Source organism: Anabrus simplex, chromosome 12, assembly GCF_040414725.1.
Source record: "Anabrus simplex isolate iqAnaSimp1 chromosome 12, ASM4041472v1, whole genome shotgun sequence".
Taxonomy (NCBI): Eukaryota; Metazoa; Arthropoda; class Insecta; order Orthoptera; family Tettigoniidae; genus Anabrus; species Anabrus simplex.
The window spans coordinates 44,036,019-44,057,730 of NC_090276.1; the positions used below are offsets into that span (position 1 = coordinate 44,036,019).

At 39.6% G+C, this 21,712-nt stretch overlaps 1 protein-coding gene across 1 annotated transcript in view; it reads right to left on the reverse strand.

The window, feature by feature from the left end:
* The window catches only part of hiw (highwire), an 815,007-nt gene that overhangs the window by 750,818 nt on the left and 42,477 nt on the right, over positions 1-21,712 (reverse strand). Inside the window, exons 8-12 of the mRNA XM_068229800.1 lie at positions 17,861-18,079; positions 14,849-15,053; positions 7,145-7,312; positions 2,821-2,973; positions 96-303 (exon numbers count right to left, since the gene is read on the reverse strand). Coding sequence (XP_068085901.1) covers positions 96-303; positions 2,821-2,973; positions 7,145-7,312; positions 14,849-15,053; positions 17,861-18,079 — 953 coding nt within the window. The remainder of the gene's footprint in view (positions 1-95; positions 304-2,820; positions 2,974-7,144; positions 7,313-14,848; positions 15,054-17,860; positions 18,080-21,712) is intronic.

Consider the following 21,712-nt stretch of genomic DNA (forward strand, 5'->3'; position numbering starts at 1 on the left):
TCTCATATACAAATGCAGAGAGTATTCGAATATATATTGAGTGTGGACAAATACATGTAAAGAAAAATTTAAATGAAAATAAGGGAAGTACTCACTGTCCGGGATTTCTGTCAGGCCGCATGCTACTCAGACAGCTGATGCTGTATCCAGTACACTCTCTGCACACTGTACACACCATACAGAGATCATGTTTCCACTTGTGTTTTCCTGGAGGACACATGACTTCCTGAGCATCCTCCCAGTCCAGTTCTTCATCTTCAGCCTCCTCCTCACCTGTGGTCTCCATCGCCACCACCATGGGCACTGAAAACAACATTTAATTAGAGAAGAGAGAATATCAAAGGAAATAAACATCTTGCCTTTTGTTCGTTCCTTTCCACAGTTTATGCCATTTTCTCACTATCTTACACTCACCTCATAAAGACTGGAGATGATGATGATGATGATGATGATGATGATGATGATGATTTGTACTTACACAGGCCTAAAAGACTTGAAATCTCACCCAAGAATTTAGCATCAAAGAAAAATGATGATGACTACAGGCACCTTTTTTTTTTCTTCTGTAAAGCATGAAATACAGAAATGTTGCACATTTATCTTTAAGCAAAATTGCACATAATCAACTAAATTATGTAAAATCGCTCTTTGATCCAAGAAGCATAATGAAAGGTAATTTAGAAAATTATAAAGTCTCTCGTCTAATAAAGCAAATTCTCAATCTACGAGAACTTTCATCACCAAAATATCTTAAACTATACACAGTGTTAAGGGATCTAGGTGGTGGTTCATATAGAGCAGGTAAAGATAATGATGTGACTGCCATTCTTCTTTCCCTGAAATCAGAATGTGGGCCTTTTACGGAAGATGCAGTGAAGACTTTGTGAATCCCAGTGAGTAATGTTGATAGTGAGGTCATTTTCAATGTGTAACATAATGTCTTGTGATGTGTATTGCAAGAGTTTATAGATTTGGCCTAGTTCAAGTAAATTTTGTATCAGTTAATACTGTATTAAATTTAAGGCTCGAAATCTGTCAGACACCCTAGCCGCATGTGTCGATTCTTCTGGGACTTGCACAACATACATGCTTGAGAAGTTTACAAGGACAAGACAACAAGCATCAAATGGAAAATTTAAATTTGATTGAAATTGAAAGGCAACTCTTGTGCGGTCATTGGTCATTAATTTTGCCATGCCATTTCCTGTTGCACCACCCAGCGTTGGTTATCTTTGGAAAGCGCAACACAGGGAAGCTTCATTCTCTGTCTTCAGGATCATGTAGAGTGGACGTGTTGTCCAGGAGCTCTGGCTTCTCTTGTGGTAAGCAAATCTAAACTTTCCTAATGTAACTTAATTTTATTTTATTTCAAGTTTTATTTGTCACAGGAGTTTACTCATCAATCTTTTTATCAAAAATCAATTATAATTTAGAATAGTGTAAAGAGGTTCTACATCCATCTTCACGTTGGCATGAGGCAAGCTACAGTTTTGTACCTTAAGATTAAATTTCTCTCTAAGCTTGACCTCAGTAAATCTGATTCATTTAAACTGTTTTCCTATAATCTGTATTTTATTTTTGATAAGGTGATCACTTCACATTTTCATCTTGTAATGAAAAATACTTTACAAAGTATCTGATTGGTTTAAATAAATCAAAAGGCAACTCCTGTGCGGTCATTGGTCATTAATTTTGCCATGCCATTTCCTGTTCCTCCACCCAGCGTTGGTTATCTTTGGAAAGCACATCACAAGGAAGCTTCATTCTCTGTCTTCAGGATCATGTAGAGCAGACGTGTTGTCCAGGAGCTCTGGCTTCTATCAGAAATTACTTTCAAAAGTACCTTTCATGACGACTAGTATCGGCAAGATTGTAAGACTGCAACTTAATTACACCAGGCTTTGTATTTCTATTTTGTGTTTATGCTACCGGTAGTGTTTGTTATTTGGTCAAAGTTTTGGCCACAAAAGTCATTTGATCCATAACCTCGCAGGGTTCCTGCAGTTATCCACATCATGCCTGTAGTTGTCATGATTCCTTTTACCATTTTTTTAAAGAAGGAAGCCATACTTTCCAGTGTTGACTTAGTCAAATTGGACATACACACTATTTTTTACAGGTGTTATAATTTTTATTGAAATTTTGTGTGTTTGACAGACTGGAAAGTTTTGTCCTATTTTTTTACCTTGTTTAATTTTGATTTTATGATATGCAACTTAATTACATTCCCTCCATGGGAATTTAGAATTTTCCATATGGTTTTTACTATTCTAAATTTTATTTAATGTTTCACAAGTTAAAAAAAAAAAAAAAATTGTTATGTAATGCACTAAATTGCCACTACAGCTCTCATTCCCAGTAATATGGAACTCATGGTATCTCTGTCATTATCATACTGATGTGTAAATTAGTACGAAGGCTAGGCCCCGCTTCTTAAAAGTGGTAGGATACATTTCTTCCAAACATCCATGCTTTGTTGTTATGTAACATGTGTTTTCAGCAGAAGACTAACTCTCATGTTCCTTGTACATATGTAAAAATAATATACAATGTTTTACAGCAAATACAGTAACAGCTACCTTTTGGTTTAGCTGTTATTGCTGAAAAGTGGAAACAGAAATTTAGAAAAATTATTGACAATAAAATAAAAATAACACATTTTTTCTGATATAACTTTTAAAAAATTATGAAATTGGCAAAAATTTTCATCTCAAGGAGGTGCCTCTAATAATGACTACGATGATTGTTGTTTAAAGGGGCCTAACATATAGGTCACTGGCCCCAAAGAAAAAGGATGTACATTATAGATTTAAGACTTACCTTCTCTCACTTGAGTGGCAAAATCTCTGCCACACTGTCCTTTGTTATTGATACCAAATGTGTACACATGGCCTTTGTTTGTGAGCATCACAGCGTGTGCCTTGCCTAGAGCCACCTGGGTTACATGCACTCCCTTCAAGTCTGACACAACACCTAGAGGGACACAAGAAAAAAAAGAAAAAATACTGAAAACATCACTATCATGTTCTTTACTTCTGTAACTTGTACAACATTTTATCCCAAAAAAAAAAAGACATGACAACTGGAAATCTACAGAAAAGTTACAGTTAGCCAACAACAGTAAGAATAAATACATTTCTTTTTGTATAAGTCTAGTTAGTGAAGAATTTACACTGAGTGGCCAAAAATCACGGGAAGGAGTGTCCCATTAGAAAATGTGCTGTGTATGACCTCTGAGCGTTGCGACTAGCTGAGCAGTCTGTCACAGACACCAGTGCTGTGAAGATGGAAACATGTCGCGAGTCAACCGACTTTCAACGTGGGATGATCATCAGCACATAGCGCATGGGTCATAGCACTGCGGATATCTTACGCGAATTCAGGTTTCCAGGCTCCATTATGTCGAGGGTGGATCTTTAATAACGCAGAGAATGTTATCACCAACATAAACTGCCACATGGGAAGTCCACAGGTGTTTAACGGACACCACATTGCCTCTCCAGAACCATACTGGGTGTTCGACGGGCTACTGTGAGTCAGATCACTGTCCAGTTGAATGTTGGGAGTCAGGAACCCATTTCTACTAAGACAGTAAGGAGGCAACTGTACCGCATAGGCTTCACAGTTGACGACCAACTCGTGTCCACACCTCGACACAGAGCTCAACAACGTGCAAGGGCCCGCAAATATCGGCAATGGATGATGGAACAGTGGCGGCGTGTGGTATGGTCCGATGAATCCCGGTTCCAGTTGTACTGAGCAAATGGGCGCGTGAGAGTGTGGCGTCTGCCCCATGAAGCTATGAATCCTGCGTGTCAACAAAGTTGTGTCCAGGCGGGAGGTGGCTCAGTTCTGGTCTGGGAGGCATTCTCATGATCACAATTAGGCCCCATTGCCTGGCTGCAGGGAGCACTGACAGGTGCACGTTATGTGGATATTCTTTCAAACCATCTACATCCCTTTCTGGCCCTAGAGTACCCTGATAGAAATGCCATATTTCAACTGGACAATGCGCCATGTCACTGTCCTGTGGTGGCACGCAATTGGTTGGAGGAGCACCCCAGAGAAGTTACGACCATATTTGGCCCTCCAGATCCCCGATCTTAATCCAATCGAGCATTTATGGGATGCTGTCGATGCTGGTGTACACTCCATGAACCTGGCACCAACTACACAAGACCAATTGTGGGCAGCAGTACAACATGCGTGGATTCAGATTCCTCCAGAACGATTCCAACACCTTGTAGAGTCGATGCCTCGCTGTTTTGAGGGCTCGCGGAGGAGCAACTTGTTATTAACATCACATTCAGTGTCTTCCCATGACTTTTGGCCACTCAGTGTACTTTGCATATATTGTTGATGATGCTTGTTGTTTTAAGGGGCCTAACACCGAAGGTCATCAGCCCTGCATATATTGTAACAAGTCATATAGAGAGATAAGAATAAGAAAGGAATACAGAATAAGACAAACATAATGGCAAGAGGGAGCAACAGAAAGAGGAGACAAGGACAAGCACGAAAATACAAAAGGATAAGGACATTTCTACACCTTCATACACTGCTGGCTTTAAACAGATGGGCTCTCTCCACATCAATCTCAGTTCTTCTACATCCATTTCTTCTCAGCCCCCGACAAGCTTGTTTCTGCTTCCCGGCTTCATAAGGAGGACGGGCTTCAACATTCATTGCACGGCCACCCGGACAGTTCTTCAGTTTTGATGTGGGAAGTGGAGGATAAGAAAAAAGGCTGGATAAGTACAGGAAAAGGGAAAAAGCATAAGTCAAAGTTAAATACAGGAGATAGATATACAGGACAAACACAAAAGGAGAAAAGTATAATGTACCATACTTCTTCAAATCCACGATAACATTTTTTCTCAGAATCTCATGTGAAAAATCAAGGGCTGTCTTGCATTCACAACCTAAGAGAACGAACACCACTGGCAGCAACCATGGTAACCACGCTGCTTCCCTTCACTTCCCTGAGTGCATAAAACTTTTTTTTTTTACAATTGGCTTTACGTAGCACCAACACAGATAGGTCTTATGGCGACGATGGGATAGGAGAGGGCTAGGAGTGGGAAGGAAATGGCCGTGGCCTTAATTAAGGTACAGCCCCAGCATTTGCCTCGTGTGAAATTGGGAAACCAGGAAAACCATCTTCAGGGTTGCGGACATTGGGGTTCGAACCCACTATCTCCCGAATGCAAGCTCACAGCTGCGCGACCCTAAACGCACGGCCTCGGGAAATAGTAAGGAGAGAATGAGATTCTACTTGGCATGAGACAGACTCTCAGTGTGGGCGACCGGGCGAGTGACAATCCCCTGAACGGATACTGTAAAAAACATTGTCCCTGTATTAGCCTCTAAAAAAACTACTGCAATGCCTCTGGGCCCAAATAATTTTGGCTGCCAACTCCCTTAAACCGGATAACATAAAACTACAATTACTATTAATTTTATATAATGAATGAACTAATACAGTAGAATGCCTCAAAGGTAAAATATCAAACATTAATGCCTTTAAATCATCATCATCGTCATCATATTCTAAAGGCTAAGCCTTGTCGCTGCAGCCACAGTTGTCTAATAATAATAATAATAATAATAATAATAATAATAATAATAATAATAATAATAATAATAATAATAATAATAATAATAATAATAACAACAACAACAACAACAACAACAACAATAATAATAATAATAATAATAATAATAATAATAATAATAATAATAATAATAATAATAATAATAATATTACAATTGAGAGTGCAGACACCTGTCAACTTTGCACAATTCGCTATCCCGCATTAACATGTACAGTAAAAGTCTGTTAAGAAGTTTTTCCAGGAATAAAAAAAAAAAAAATCTCAAGCAGGAAACTTCTTAAAAGGGGTAATAATGCTATTTGCTTTACGTCCCTCTAACTACTTTTATGGTTTTCAGAGACGCCGAGGTGCCAGAATTTTGTCGCGCAGGAGTTCTTTTATGTGCCAGTAAATCTACCGACACGAGGCTGACGTATTCGAGCACCTTCAAATACCACCGGATTGAGGCAGGATCGAACCTGCCATGTTGGGGTCAGAAGGCCAGCCACTCAGCCCGGCTTATTAAATACTATACCGATGTTTACAGAACATGGCCAGAACTACTCCTTGATTTGGAGGTTAGAATCATTAATCACTCGATCATTAGGCATAATAGAAAAATAGTCCTTCTGATTGTGGTACATTTCAGCTCTATTTCCTCCAGGCGATTGGATTATTGTGAGGTCCTTTCTAATGCACCTAAAATATTAGCAAACGGCATATTTCATGAGTAGTGGATCATCTATTAACATTCTTCAACTGAAGGAATTTCTAAGTAATATTCTCATGGATTTTATCCCTGTAAAAACTTTGCGAACAATTCTACTAAATGAAGCTTTTTAAATTCTGGCATTGTCTCCAACTACTGTATGAAAAATCATCGGTCATGTATTTATAAAAACACAAATAATGAATTATTCAATTAGAGTGATCATTACATGAAAGTGTCATACATGATGATGATAATAATAATAATTTTAAAAAAGAAGAAAAAAATTACGATGAATCTGAATAATCTGATGCGATGACTGACTAAACAATTAAAAGGATAGGAAATTTATTCCTGAGCTGTGTGTACTTCATTCACTTTTTAAAAAGATTTTAGTTTTTCCCAGGAGTAAGCTTACAGTCGGTGTCGGCTTATGAATGAATAAATATGGTACACTGACGTCGTGGGCTCCTTTCTTCCAGCTGTGTTTCTAGTTTATTATTTTTTTAACCAATTTTATACATCTTTATCCCTATCCCTTTATTTATCAGGTTCTTTCTTTATTCAACACTTCCACAGATCAAAGACTGAAGATCTTGACCAAATGAATGCCACGAGTTCCAATCAACTTGAAATACTTTAGTTCTGGGATCTCCCACATCAGAAGAGTACCAGTAGCAGCCATGTAAATCCAAACATTAAAGGAGATAATTTGAAAGTGAAATAGTGACTAACCGAGAAAAGAATATTGCATTAGTACTTGAATTCTGTTTCTGGTTAAAAAAAAAAAAACACATTTGCAAGTTAAAAGTTTAGATGTGTATAAGAAATGAAAACTAACCTGAACTGCCATCACAGTGTCCAGTGTCTTTGCCAAACATAAGCAATTCGCCTTCTTTGGTGACTAAGGCAGTAGTTCCGTTGTTACAGGCAGCATGTACGATGTGCTGACCATCAACCTTCATCATCTTCTTTGGCTTCACAGGCTTTGGCTGGCGGCGAGCTTTACCTTTTGACAGAAACACAAATAAGGAATTATTCAATTAGAGCGATCATCACACAAAGGTAGAATACAGACAATAATCATACATCATACATGATGATGATGATGATAATTTAAGTGTGGCCAGTATCCAGTATTCGGGAGATAGTAGGTTCGAACCCCACTGTTGGCAGCCCTGAACATGGTTTTCCGTGGTTTCCCATTTTCACCAGGCAAATGCTGGGGCTGTACCTTCATTAAGGCCACGGCCGCTTCCTTCCCACTCCTAGCCCTTTCCTGTCTCATCGTTGCCATAAGACCTATCTGTGTCACTGCGACGTAAAGCAACTAGCAAAAAAATAAAATAAAAATAATACCCTAAAAAACCTCTGGTTTCAGAAACCTCTTTAGGGTGGACACCTCCCCAGCAACAGCAATATGGAAAGCCATGTGAAACTATTTCTGTAAAATGGACACATTGTTAAACAGACAGACTGACTTTCTTTTTACGTTGGACATAGATATGCCCTTCAATTACAGTCTTTTCTATTCAGGTAAGTAGAAAATTCAATGATAAGAGAGTAAGCTCAGCAATTTATTCTTTTCGCATTTATCGTTACTCAGAGAAAATGCAAAGAGGAAATGAATAAAATTGTACTGAATTTTGTAAGTACAGTAGAAACTCTATTATCCAGACCTTACTTATCCAGATCCTCAATTATCCGGTCATGAAGAGTCCTTTTTTACTTCCTATGTTGATACATTACGTAAGTTGGCAGTGGGAGGGAAAGGGAGTGATAGTAACAATAACTTTGTGTAGTGTTCTCTATGCACAATGTCAATCTCAAAGCAGAAAAGAATTGTGTTAATGATTAAGGACAAACTGGAGATTTTGGATAGCTTAAAGAAAGGTGAATTGGGCTGTTCACTACCGCAAACGTACAGTGAGCGAAAATATACGACTTCTGACATTAAGACACAATCTGAGTCTCTTCTGACATTTGCATGCTAACTTGACAGTGATGAAGGAAGTTTGTGGCACAAAGTTATGAGAAGTCCAGTCATTGGATGGAAGCTTCTTACTCATGGTTTGCACAAAAGTGTTCATCTGGACAACCTGTGAGTGGACCATGGAATCTTCAACATACTGCAATACATCCATATCTTTCAAAACTATTAAACAGCAAATATAACAGGACATTACATATAATGTCATCCAGTGAATTTTCAATCAGATGCACAGAAGGTACACTGAAGAAAATGGAAATTGCAACACCCAGAAGGAGTGGTGCTATATTGCTGCAACTGAACGTGCAGGACGGGTGTTCGGTTGTGATTCGATGATTACACTTTCAGGTCCCTCTGACCGCAAGTTTGGACAACAATCATTACAGGATGCGCCCACCACAAGCTGCAATACATTGATGAACTCGTCGAGGCATGGAGTCAATAAGGCCCTGGATCGCTTCCTGAGGAATTGTGGCCCATGCTTGCTGCACTGCATGGGTCTGTTGTTCCAGAGTTGTGGGTGGCTGAAGATGGTTGGCCAGCTGTCGACCCATCATGTCCCACACATGCTCAATAGGACTGAGGTCCGGGGATCTGGCGGGCCATTCTAAGGTTGTGATGTCGTGGAGAGCTTCTCTGCAGATGCGTGCAGTGTGAACCCGGGCAATGTCCTGCTGAAACATCCCATTAGCAATGTTCGCCATCATAGGGACCACCACTGGATTGAGTACCCTATCAACGTACTGTCGAGCAGTCATAGTGCCCTCAACAAGCACTAATTGTGATTTCACATTAAAGCCAATAGCTCCCCAGACCATAATGCTTGGTGTCGGCCATGTGTGCCTCTCGACAATAAGATCTGGACGGCCCCTCTCCCCGGTACGTCGGCGCACACGATTCCGGCGATCACTGCGGTCAAGACAGAAACGCGATTCATCACTAAAGACGACCCTATGTCATTCGTCGACCCACATCGATCTTTCTCGACACCAGGCCAGCCTTACACGTCGCTGTTGTCGGGTCAATGGAACACCTTCTGCAGGGACACGGGCTTGTAAGCCAGCTGCACTCAGGCGATTACCAACTGTTTGTTGTGTAACGTGGGGTGCCACAGATGCTCGAATTTGCGCTGCTGTTGCATGGGGTTCCATCCGGGCCATCCGAATGATGCGGCGATCCTCTCTCGCAGTTGTCTGTCGCGCTGGGCCTGTGCCAGGTCTACGAGTGTGGGTACCTTCATTTGACCACTGCTGCCATACACGTTGTACCGTAGATGCCTGTTGGCCAACACGTGCAGCGTCATTCCTTAGCAATAATCCAGCCTCACACAGTCCAATTATCCGAGCCCTCTCAAACGGCGACAGTTGTTGAAAGCGTGCTCTTCTCTGTCGTCGAGGCATGTTTGACGGGGAACACTTCACTGCACAGATTGCAAGTCAACTACGCTACACCAGAGTCCGTATACTGGAGTTGATTCCTCCAGGACCAATCACGTGGGGAGACCTGTAGCAACAATCCAATGGGTCTGAAACTTTGATCGTTTACATATCTACATGGCATTGTTTCATATCTTGAAAATCAACACAAACGACCAATGCCTTCATTGTGTTGCAATTTCCATTTTCATAAGTGTATTTTAATTACAGAAACTCATCTTACTGCAATGATGGGACAGGACAAGGCTATGACTGGGAAGGAAGTGATCATGACCTTCATTAAAGTACTTGGTATGAAAAAACTACAAACACAGAAAATTATCTTCGAGTCTGCCGACAAAGGGGTTTGAATGCACCATCTACAACAAATGACCCAAACTGCACAGTCAACTCGCTCGGAACGGTTCATTAGTAGGAATGAACGGAACTGTTAATGATGATGGTCAATATCTGGAGGTAACTTCAACTGAAGGAGAGACTGAGACACTCACTCTCCACCTGCCCTTTTACATCCTCCGAAAGACTGTCTGAGTAGTCTTCCCAACTGAAATGAACATAGGTCATTACAATGACGTCAGTAGGAATGGCGCGATTAAAAGCAATGCTTTCATATGAAATACTCAATCAAATGGAAAATCACACACATTTTCTCACTTTTAACAAACAGTACTATGCTGCCAATCTAACAATACAAACTTCCAGAGCTGGAATGACCAAGCCATGGACAGCCGTGATCCGTGAACACTCTTTATCTTTTTTCAGCATAGGGCGAAGGGGTCGAATAGCGGAGAGCTCCAGGGCAAAAACCATGCTCTTTTACAGTATTAATCTGTTTCCTAGGAGTACCCGATGAGTTGGAAAATCTCAATTCCCTACAATGGCGGCGGAAAAAACTATCTGACTAGGAGGCAAATTTTTCTTCCATACCAGAAGAGAAACCCCATCCTCACTGCTAATTTGGAATAAAATAGATGTAGAATTTAATAAAAGAAGAGAAAGAAGCTTTTCTTAAGAAACAGCTCTTTTTGTGGTTGAATTTTGAGTTATTTAGTGAATTGTGGTGCTATAATTTGGAATAGGACTAAACTGTAATTCTAGACCAGGGTATGACTACTACTAAGGGAGCCTCTGCCGAAAGTGTGCACACTGCTCACTGAAAACAGCGTTTAGAGTAGGGATCGAATAGCTGGAATACTAGGATTAACCAGTCTGTTACGAACCAGCAGTACGGTATCAGAAAATGTATGAACCCGAGGAATGGCATGCTTAAGAAGAAAGTTTTCTAACTCCCCAGCTATTTCCCGCCATAATTCAGTCAGGCTGTTATACTCGGTACGCAGCAGTAATCCCATCTGTCTTAGATGAGTGGCAGCATATGATACAACGAACATCATAACAAACAATGGTCAATGTAATGTTATTGTCGATCAATATTATGTGCTTTCGATATTGTAGGCCTTCACATTTGGTTTTCTTCCAATTCTGAAATACCACTCTTATCATAGTCGCTACGGTTAAACAATAAAACATAAATGATTGGAAATTGTATTCTCTGTAACTTTCGTTATGTAGTACTTTTCGATAGGACCAATAATATAGGTATTTAAAAATTAAATTTTAGGCGCCTTCCCCTAAACTACATTTTCATCCAGGGTGAATGAAACTACAGTAGAAGTCCGCTATAGCGAGTACGGCATATAAGGAGAACTCCGTTATAGCGACGACTTTTTTCTGTCCCTTCAAAATTCCTACATTAAACTGTGTGTTGTCCTTCGGTTACAGAGAGAACCCTATCACTGACGCATCCGTTATTACGAGCGATTAAGCGCGCGCGATTTCTTCTATTATGAACCCCAGTGATGATATTGCATGCGATCTATTGCCTTCGGCATCGTTTCCTCACTGTGTGCACCTGTCGATGTTCGAAGGCGATGTCGGAGTCGATTAGTAATACCCGTTGACAGCTGTTCTGTAAAGAAAATTCGAAATGAAAGAGAACATATTTTCGTAATAAATGCGTAAATAATGTGTCCGATAACGGTTGTTAACTCGTTAAAAATTAAGGCTGACTAAACGACCGCTTAATTTTGAGGCTAAATACTGCACTTAGGTAAGAATGGAATACACCTCGAGATACGGCAGAGTGCTTAATTGATTTCAGAGGTTAGTTTATATTTTGTTGCGTCTGGTTAAATTACGGAAAGCTATTATGAAAATTTATAGCGAGAAAGTTATCATTTCTCTACTTGCGCTTGAAGTGTGTTTTCATCATACGTATTTTACGGTTAAGTTAGGATACGTGACGCTGTTTGAATAAAAAAACTGAAATGTTTGCAACAAAATGGCGTTTGATCATCAGTACGGTACAGTTTTCTCACTTTGTGCATTTGCGAGCTCTCTCGTTGACATTCAAAGGCGATTTTGGAGTTGATTAGTAATAGGTACCTGTCGACTGTTGTTCTCTAAAGAAAATTCAAAATGAAAGAGGATAACACATTTTCGTAATAAATGCGTAAATAACGTGGTCGATAGCAGTTGTTTTAACTCGTTCAAAATAAAGACTTAAGTAAACGATATCTTAATTTTAACGTTATATACGAAAATTAAGTAAGAATGTGATACACCTCAAGATATGGCAGAGTACATCACTGATTTTAGAGGATATTTCATATCTTCTCGCATCTAGTTAAGGCTATTTACATGTAATTTTTTCGCGAGGAGGTTATTTCTCTACATGCGTTTCAAATATGTTTTCATGATACATATGCGGTTAGGTTAGGTTGCGCTGTTTGAAGAAGAAAGCTGAGGGGTTTGCCACAAAAATCTCTGGAGTGATACCGTATTTCTCCGAATCCAAGACTTTTTTTCTCAGAATCTCATGCAAAAACTCAAGGGTTGTTGCATTCGCAGCCTAACAGTAATTTAATGGATACCACTGGCAACTACCGTGGTAACCATGCTGCTTCTTTTCACACGCGCACAGAATTCGTTGACAATAAACGACAGCCTCTTTACTATACATCGCTAGCCGTGATAACCGGTTGTACAGTGTGTTTCTCAAATCTGCAGAATGGCATCAAAAGATGCGACCCTTCGAATTCTAAGAAAAGCCATGGTTACTCAGTGGCAGAGTTGTAACGCATTTATTGTACATGACGCTTAGTAAAATTAAGTTTTATAGACAGCAGGAATATTTTCGTGATGGATAGTCGTATTGTAAAGATACATGGAAAGGGTGTTGCCGGGAAATTTTCAACGGGTGCTAGTCGATATTATGCCAATTTTAAGTTAATGGTTATTAAACACTCGGAAATGTAGAATAAAGGTGCAGTTGCAAGAAAATACGACACAGGCCTAAATAAAGCCAATATTTGGCGTTAGCGTGAAGACAAAGAGCTAAAAAAATGCGTACTGTATAAAAAATTCATTCAGTGATCCGCAACAAGGACGCTTTAAAGAAGTCGAAGATGAAATTGTGAGGCATGTGCACGAAAAACGCAAGGGCAGAATGGCCATACCGTGGCGCAATAAACTCGTTCGCTGACTTTCAACGTTCGCAATTAGGCCTATGCATCGCTAGGCGGCAAGCGAGATGTGCATGTAGCAGTAGCCGGTTATATCTGACGCTGTGTAAAAGTACCTACCAGTTTTCTAGACAGCAAAAATAATTTCCTGATGGATTGTTGTATTGTAGAGAATCATGGAATAGGTATTGCCGGAAAATTTTCAACGGGTTCTCTTCGGCATTATGATACCAATGTTAAGTTAATGGTCCTTAAACCCGCGAAAATAAAGAATATTTGTGCAGCTGCAAATAATAATAATAATAATAATAATAATAATAATAATAATAATAATAATAATAATAATACGGCATGACGAAAGTCTATGTTCAGCGTCTAAAAATAGTCTAAAATGTGTAGGCCTACAGTACAACAAGGCATTCATATGATTTTACAAAGTTCTTTTTGAGCCTGATTTAAATTTTTTGTAGGAAAAAGTGGGAATCATCTTGGATTCAGAGAAATACGGTACTATATTTTTTTCAGAATGAAATTAAACATACACTTTCATGTAGTATCAGATTACGAAAAATACCAAACAACTAAGCCGTAGTGTGGATATCATCTGCGGAAACGCAAGTTTTGAACAAAATGATTGCCGTTTCATACCAATTTTAATGTGCATGGGGGGTTTTCTGACTTTTATACAAAAATCGGATATAACGACAATCCGTTACAGCGAGTAAATTGTTCGATGTTATGAATTCTCGCTATAACGGACTTCTACTGTATTTATAGTTTAGACTGTAATTTCTTATTCCCTGACTCTATATACTGATTTTCATTAAATTATGTTAACCCATTTTCTTGTGGCTTGGCGTTGATATGGACTTAGCAACAAAACTACAAGTTCACGAATATCTGTGTTATGACAACCGGCACAGTAAAAATGATCGGAAATTTAACTATATATAACTTCAGTTATGTAGTATTTATCGATAGGACCACTAATAATATAAATATTTGAGAAGTAAATTTCAGGCCTTCCTCTAAACTACCATTTCACTGAACGTGAATAAAATGATTTATAGCCTAGATTGTAGTGGCTCATCCCCGGACTTAACATACCGATTTTTATTACATTCTCTTCAGCCGTTTTCTTGTGATGCGTGTACATACATACATAAAGACATAAATTACGGAAAAGTAAAAACTGCATTTCCTTGTTACTGTGGACATGACCAATATATAAATATCATTCTTTTCAAATTCTGAGCAATGTACAGACAAAACTCTTATTATATATATATATATATATATATAGATTACTGAAAGTGTTCGTCGCTTAGCAACCCGCTAAGTGCAGAATGCATTGCAGGTTTGGGTAAGCCTTTGCCTGCAATTACTGGAGTGATCATTTAATGATCTGATTTTCTGATTACTCAAAGATAGCTGAACTTGGTTACCTATCAATGTCTCATGATTCACTGGCAGGTAATTTTGGAGAGATTAAAACAAAATTCAAGCTAATCGGTCCTGTAGAACGGATGGACGGATTTGCCAAAGCTGTTTTTAGAAAACTCTTTTAATATACAGATTAATGAACATAAACTCACTTTGGTCTCCGTCTTCTCCCCGGCGTGCTGTCCCAGCGAACAAGACAGAGCCATCCTCTGCCAGCAGAATAGCGTGCATCCCTTCGTGTCCCACAGCTAGATGCGTCACCTTGGGAGACTTGGTGACTGGTAACTCAGCCCACTTGCCTCCTCTCAGCCCTCCCTGCTTGATGCCCAGGCTGGCAGACTTGCCACAGTACAGGATCTACACAAGTTAATATCTCAGTGAGAAACTAAAAGTCCATAGTATTGAAATTACAAGTGACATTACAATATCTCACAGAATTGTCGTTGTTGGCTGCAACTCGTATCCGAGTTAACATATTCTTCAGTAGTTTACATTTTCTCGCTCACAGAATAACAACAATATTAATGATATTGGATTTATGTTCCCCCTTTTAAAATTATTTTTATTTTCAGAAATGCTGAAATACCAGATGGATTCAGAAGGCCAGTGTTTCAGCCACTCAGCCTAGCAGATTATTTCACTCACACCGTCACACTAAACGGACTCTATACAATTTTAGTGCTAAACTTACTCATGTATGTACAGAGAAATTCTTTGAACTGTATTTTTTATCATTTTCCAAAACTGTATAGTTGGCGCATCAACTGAACAAAACTCTATCGCACCATGTTTTCATTCCAGGAAAGTTGATTCAGTTTTAAACAAAAATTGGGAAAAACTGTAGGGGGAGGCCAAGACATGAATATGAAACAGATTAGAATACCGTATTTACGCGAATAATCCCCACATATTTAAAAAAAAAAAATTTGATGCACGAAATTGGGGTGCAGGTTTTATTTGCGTCAAGGTTGCCAACACGCTCCTGGCTCACCTAGTTTTCGATGGCGAGTGTTCAGTTATGCTTAGTGCAACAGTAGATGGAAGATAACTTTCCCCATATGTCATATTTAAATGGAAAGCAATTCAGACTTTTAATTCTAAACTGACTTTACGTTTTTTTAAACAGTACAGTATTTTACAGAGTAATTTAAATTCAAAATTTCTCCGCGTCATGATAGAACGCGTCTTCCGGAATGTGCAGGGGTAGCTTTCCGCACTTTCACTCATTTTGGTGTGTCTATAGTGTGTTTCATACTTGAAAATAAGAGTGAAATCGTAATTCTTTTGTATTCAGAGTTTTAATGAACGCCACAATATCATGTAGCAGGCAGTATGCAGAGAAGCAGAATCCGCGAAAAATGGCGAGGGTTGGCATTTCTGAATTACAAGATGGTTGTTAATTCGAAATCACGTAATTGGAAGTCCGATTTCTGTATTACAAAGACTTCGAATTAACAAGATTTTACTGTATTGCAAAACTAACATCAGATTTTACCGGTGTGTCTATAAGTGTTTACATTGCACGAAAAGAATTATCCACCACCGATCGTGTTACTGTCCAGTAAACAGAGACCACGTGTGAGAAGTGTTTTAGATGTAGAGTCTGATGAACTTGTAAGTAATTTAGGAGAGGATTCTAGAGTAGAACGCAGCCGGGAAGGCGGTGTGAAGAGGGTTGCGCAGTAACATTAGCACGCTTTGTAGTATGACGTGTTTTCCGCAGAGCCAGTAGAATCATTTCAGTAAGAAGTGCCTGTTTGTGCGGGTCACGAGTGAATGTTTTGAGTTTTATTTGTAAATATCATAATCAACGAATTTAGGGAATTATTTGCGTGTACGATGAATCCAGGAAGAGCAAAAAGACAAGTATTGTATCGACAGGCGAGGGAAATAGTATTTAGAGTGCATTTTGTGAGCATTCAGCAGCAGGTGTTCAGAGGCGTTCACGCCTGAAAAGAAGATAGTACTTGTGTGTGGTATCGGCCCGTGAACAGAACTGGCCCGTCCATTTACCTTCCTTAATATCTCGAAAATTTCCCTCAACACTTTCTCGGGGTTTGGTGTTAAACATTAATTTAGACTTTTAGGAAACATTTAAGCCCATGAAAAATATAGGTCATCGCTTTGGAATTCAAGATATAACTGGATGAAAAAACATTTATACTTTCAGGCTGTTATGCTCTCTGTGCTTCGCCTTTCATTTCTCTCAACTTCCATTTTTACTTTCTTTTGAAAATTTCCCTCAACACTTTCTCGGGGTTTGATGTTAAAAATTAATTTGGACTTTCAGGAAACTTTTAAGCCTGCGAAAAATATAAGTCATCGCTTTGGAATTAAAGATATAACTCGATGAAAAAAAAACGTAGGCCTACTTGCTCATTTTCATGGAAAATCTATTTCACAGCAGTGATAATGTATTTTTATCATCTCAGGCAAAGCAGCTATATCCGTAAATTTACATGTTCATATTTGCGTAAAGACCACGTGCACCTCACGGAGTGATATGAAATGTTTGTTTATGCCTGCGTTACTCCTTCGATGGTAGGAATTTTAGTTCATTTAATTTTTTCAAAATGAGCCTTCCTAAAATGAGGGTGCAGGCTTTATTCGACGGCGGGGATTATTCAGGTAAATACAGTAATAATGTTATTGGCTTTACGACCTATTACCTACTTTTTAAAATGTTTTTTAGAGACGCTGAGGTGCCGGAATTTAGTTGCACAGGAGTTCTTTTATGTGCCAGTAAATCTACCAAAATGAGGCTGACGTATTTGAGCACCTTACAATACCACCAGACTGAGCCAGGATCGAACATGACAAATTGGGGTCAGAAGGCCAGAGACTCAACCGTTTGAGCCACTCAGCCTGGCAAACAGATTAGAGAAGCTGGAGTAGTTATACATTATTATATATTTGAGATTTATATTAGTAATAATATGGGTATGTTATGATTAAGATGTATGCACATACAGTGTTTTCTGTTAACCTGTGCAGAGGGGGAAAAAATAATTGACAATTAAACCTTTGGTTACATAATGGATGAATTTAACAAGGAAATGTTTGAATAACTGTGTAAATAAATGAATAACAGGATGAAAATTTAGGATACATTTGAGATTAATGAAAACATGTTCAATATATAAGGTCACGATCATTTAAATTACCTTGCCAGAGTTAGTTCTGATGAGTCCAAAATCCTTCCCAGCAGCAATGATAGCCACTTCGTCATCACAACCTGTATTCAGAGTGTGTATAGAGGCTTCTTCATCGAAAGTGGCACTGCCAAACACGTCCACACATTTTCGGGCAAGCTTCAGTGGAAGCTCATTTCCAGAGACAATGGGACTGCTACTGGCATTTACTGTCCGGACCACAAATCCATCCTGCAATTCAAAATATGGCAATTGTCATCACCTTCAGGAAAGTCATATATAGAAAGATACAAATATAAAAAGGAACACATAACATTATAAACACAATGGCAGTTCAGATTGGGAAGAGGGAGCAACAGAAAGAGGAAACAAGGGCAAATGTGAAAACACAAAAAGAGAAGGAAAATCCCTATACAAATTCAGATATTGCTATCTTCTTCTTCTTTTCCCGGTTCCAGTCTTCTGGGTTGGGTTGCGAAACAAGAACTTCCACAGTTTTATATGTTTCACAATTCCCCAGGATGAGAACATCAGAAACTGTGTGTCACTTTTGGGGGATGCCCAAACCATTTCCGAGGCCTTGACTCACTCTCAATCATTTTATAGGCTATCAGGAGGATAGGCTCGCCACACCCAAAGGATTTTCAGGCTGCCTCTAAAAAAAGGGAAACAGACACCTTTTGCAGCAACCCCTAACATGGAGTGCAGATACTGCTAGATGGACTTTTGTGGTATTACCTCCACCAAAGAAGCCTCATCAGCCCTAAGCTTTTGGCCTCTTTAGATTGTGGTCACCATCATCATCATCTGGAGCAATTTCCGACCACAGGCTGGGGTCTGCTTGGAACATAAGCCTCTCCATTGTTTTCTATCCATCCACCACTTCTGTCACTGTCGTCCAGTTCCCTCCTCTTGCCTCGATGCTTTTCTTTACACCTTTCAGCCATCTGTCCCTTGGTCTTCCTCTAGGGCACCTTTCCTTCAACTCCATTTCTAACATCTTTCTTGGTATCCTCTCTTCTCCCATCCTCTTAACATGACCATACCATTGCAGCCTTGATTTTTCTATATTTTACTGCAGGGGTACCTCATTTCCCATTTCCCAAACTCACTCATTTCTTACTCTGTCCATTCTTGTTAAACCTACTTGACACAATTGAAACTTCATTTCCAATGCCTGTATTCTACTCCTATCCCTCTCCATCGCCCACATTTCTGATCCATGTGTCAAAATTGGCACAAAGTAAGTCTTGTAGATAATTCCTTTACATCTTTGTGGTACATCCCTGTTCCAAATCAATCCTCCCACACTCTTAAAGAATCCATTTGCACACCTTCGTCTTTGATTTCCATCCTGTTTCGTCCATTTTCTTCAATTACACTTCCCAGGTATTTAAAGCTTTCAGCTCTTTTCAACTGCTGCCCTCCTAATGTCATGCCCTTACACGCTAGGTTCTTGTTTTGCGTCATTACCAGCACTTCACTCTTTTATACTGAGAACTTCATTCCATAAGATGACACAACTTCCTCCCTTATATTTAGCTGTCCCTGCACTTAACTTTCACTGTTTCCCCATATTAGTAGATCATCTGCAAACAACATTGCTTTCATTCTTCTGTATTATATCATCCATCACCACTATAAATAGTAGAGGTGAGAGGGCACTTCCTTGCTTTACACCATTTGTTAACTTAAACCATCCAGTTCTTTTGATTCTGACTTTAACACAGTTTTCGCTTCCATCGTACATATTTTTCACCCTTGTCACTATCTGCTTATTTACTGCTTTTACTCCCAGATCTTTATATTGTACACATATTTATCCCCGAGTACAGGGCTGCCTCTTTCGCCATCTCCACCATACTGAAGTCCACCTTCTCTGCCGTAGATGTCTCCACTCGTAACCCTGAGCTGGAACCCTTACCAGATGTTACACACCGGATCAGTGCGCCCAGAGACTCACATAGGCAGGGGCGCCACACCCTGGGTAGGGCTGCCTCTGAAGAGGGTCCCTACCTGCTACCTAGAGAGATTCAAATCGCAAACTCAATACTGCCGAGGTTGGAAAAGAACAAGAGCTGACCAAAGGAGGTCGTACAGGAAAGATGAAAGTGAGGAGACTGGCACACACAAGTGGAAGCATTGCTAACCGAAGATGTTAGCCCCTGAGAGTTCCCTTTTCAGTCACCTCTTACAACAGATAGTGGGTACCATGGATGTATTCTACTGCCTCCACCCATAAGGGGTAAGAAAGAAAATGAGGTTGCAAGGTCACAAACTACAAAATGTTCATCTGTCACCATGGTTGAGCAGTTTTCTCCCTAAATGGCCTGAATGTGATTTCTGCCTATGATTCAATTTTAAGACAGGTTTAAGTGTCTTAAACTGCATTCACTCAGTATTACGTACCCTTATTCAGAAGAAAAGGGGTTTAAAATCTCTTTCTTGGTCATTCTAGGAGGGATTTTCAGCAGTTTAAACCCCCTTCTCCCCACTTAACGATGATGCTTGTTGTGTAAAGGGACCTAACATCTAGGTCATCGGCCCCTAATGGTATGAAATGTAATGACAATTTAAAAGTTCAAAATCATCCACTGACCAGAATAAATTTAAAAAAACATGATGATGAAGAATGAATGGATATCAATTTAAAACAATCAGCGGATCCGAATCAAAATCTATCATAAACAATAGTATTACTGACCAAGAGACTGCTTCTAAAACACAACCCTGTCTCGAGGATGCTTGTTGTCTAAAGGGGTCCAAAATCCAGGTCAGTGGCCTCTCATAATTGTACTTATCGCTAGTAAAGTAGAACCATGGTATTTGTCATGTTGCGGTACTAATCAAAAGTAGCGTAGACTCACGGTGTTCCACACATTATAATACTAATTACAAGTATTTTACTTCGCAAAGGTAACACAGACTTATGGTGTTCCTCACATAAAGGCGCCACTCATAGGCAACACAAACCCATGGTGTTCCTCATCTAGGTGTACTAATCACGGACGCTGGTACTCCCGAGGGGTTCCTCAATAAGTGGGTACTATATATATATTTCGTATGGCATGAGGATACATTGTTACAATTTGGTTATTAACAAATGTATACAATTACACGAAAAACAGTTTCATCTATACACACAGAACAAGTACGTAAGAAACAAACTATATTTATACATTTGAGCTCATCAATATCTGCATTGCTGCTAAAGCTGAATGTCCAGTTTTGTTAGCTAACTCACAGCTTCATCACTAGCCTCGTGGATATCCTTTATTGTCCCACTGAATCTTCGGAGTGGACACTCTGTGACAATATGTTGAACGGTCTGAGGCACATCAGAGCAGTCGCAATAAGGATCGCTGGTAATCTTCCACTTGTGTTTCCAGAAGTTGCATGTGCCATGTTGAGTTCTGATCCGATTAAGTGATGACCAGATTTTTCTGGGTAAGTTGAAACCAGGAGGTTCCATAACTGGATCCGAAATTAGACCTAATCTGTCAGGGTTTGAAGCTGCCCACTCATCACGCCAGGCAGTGTTAGTATGAAATTCATCTTGGGCTAGCCTCTTTCCTAGTAACCAAGAAGGGTTCCTAGATTTCAGCCTGAGATCTTCACGTAGGCAGTCTTGATGTATTGGTAGAAGAGGATTGTCACAGCATTTAACCCATTCTTTCTTCAGTGCCATTTGTCTTCGGAGATGAGGAGGTGGAATATTTGAAAGAACTGGTAACCAATCCAAAGGTGTGGATTGGATGGTTCCTGATATAGTCCTCATTGTATCGTTTAACTGAGTGTCTATCTTCTTTGTATGGGCACTGTTAAGCCATACTGGGCAGCAGTATTCGGCTACTGGGTATACTA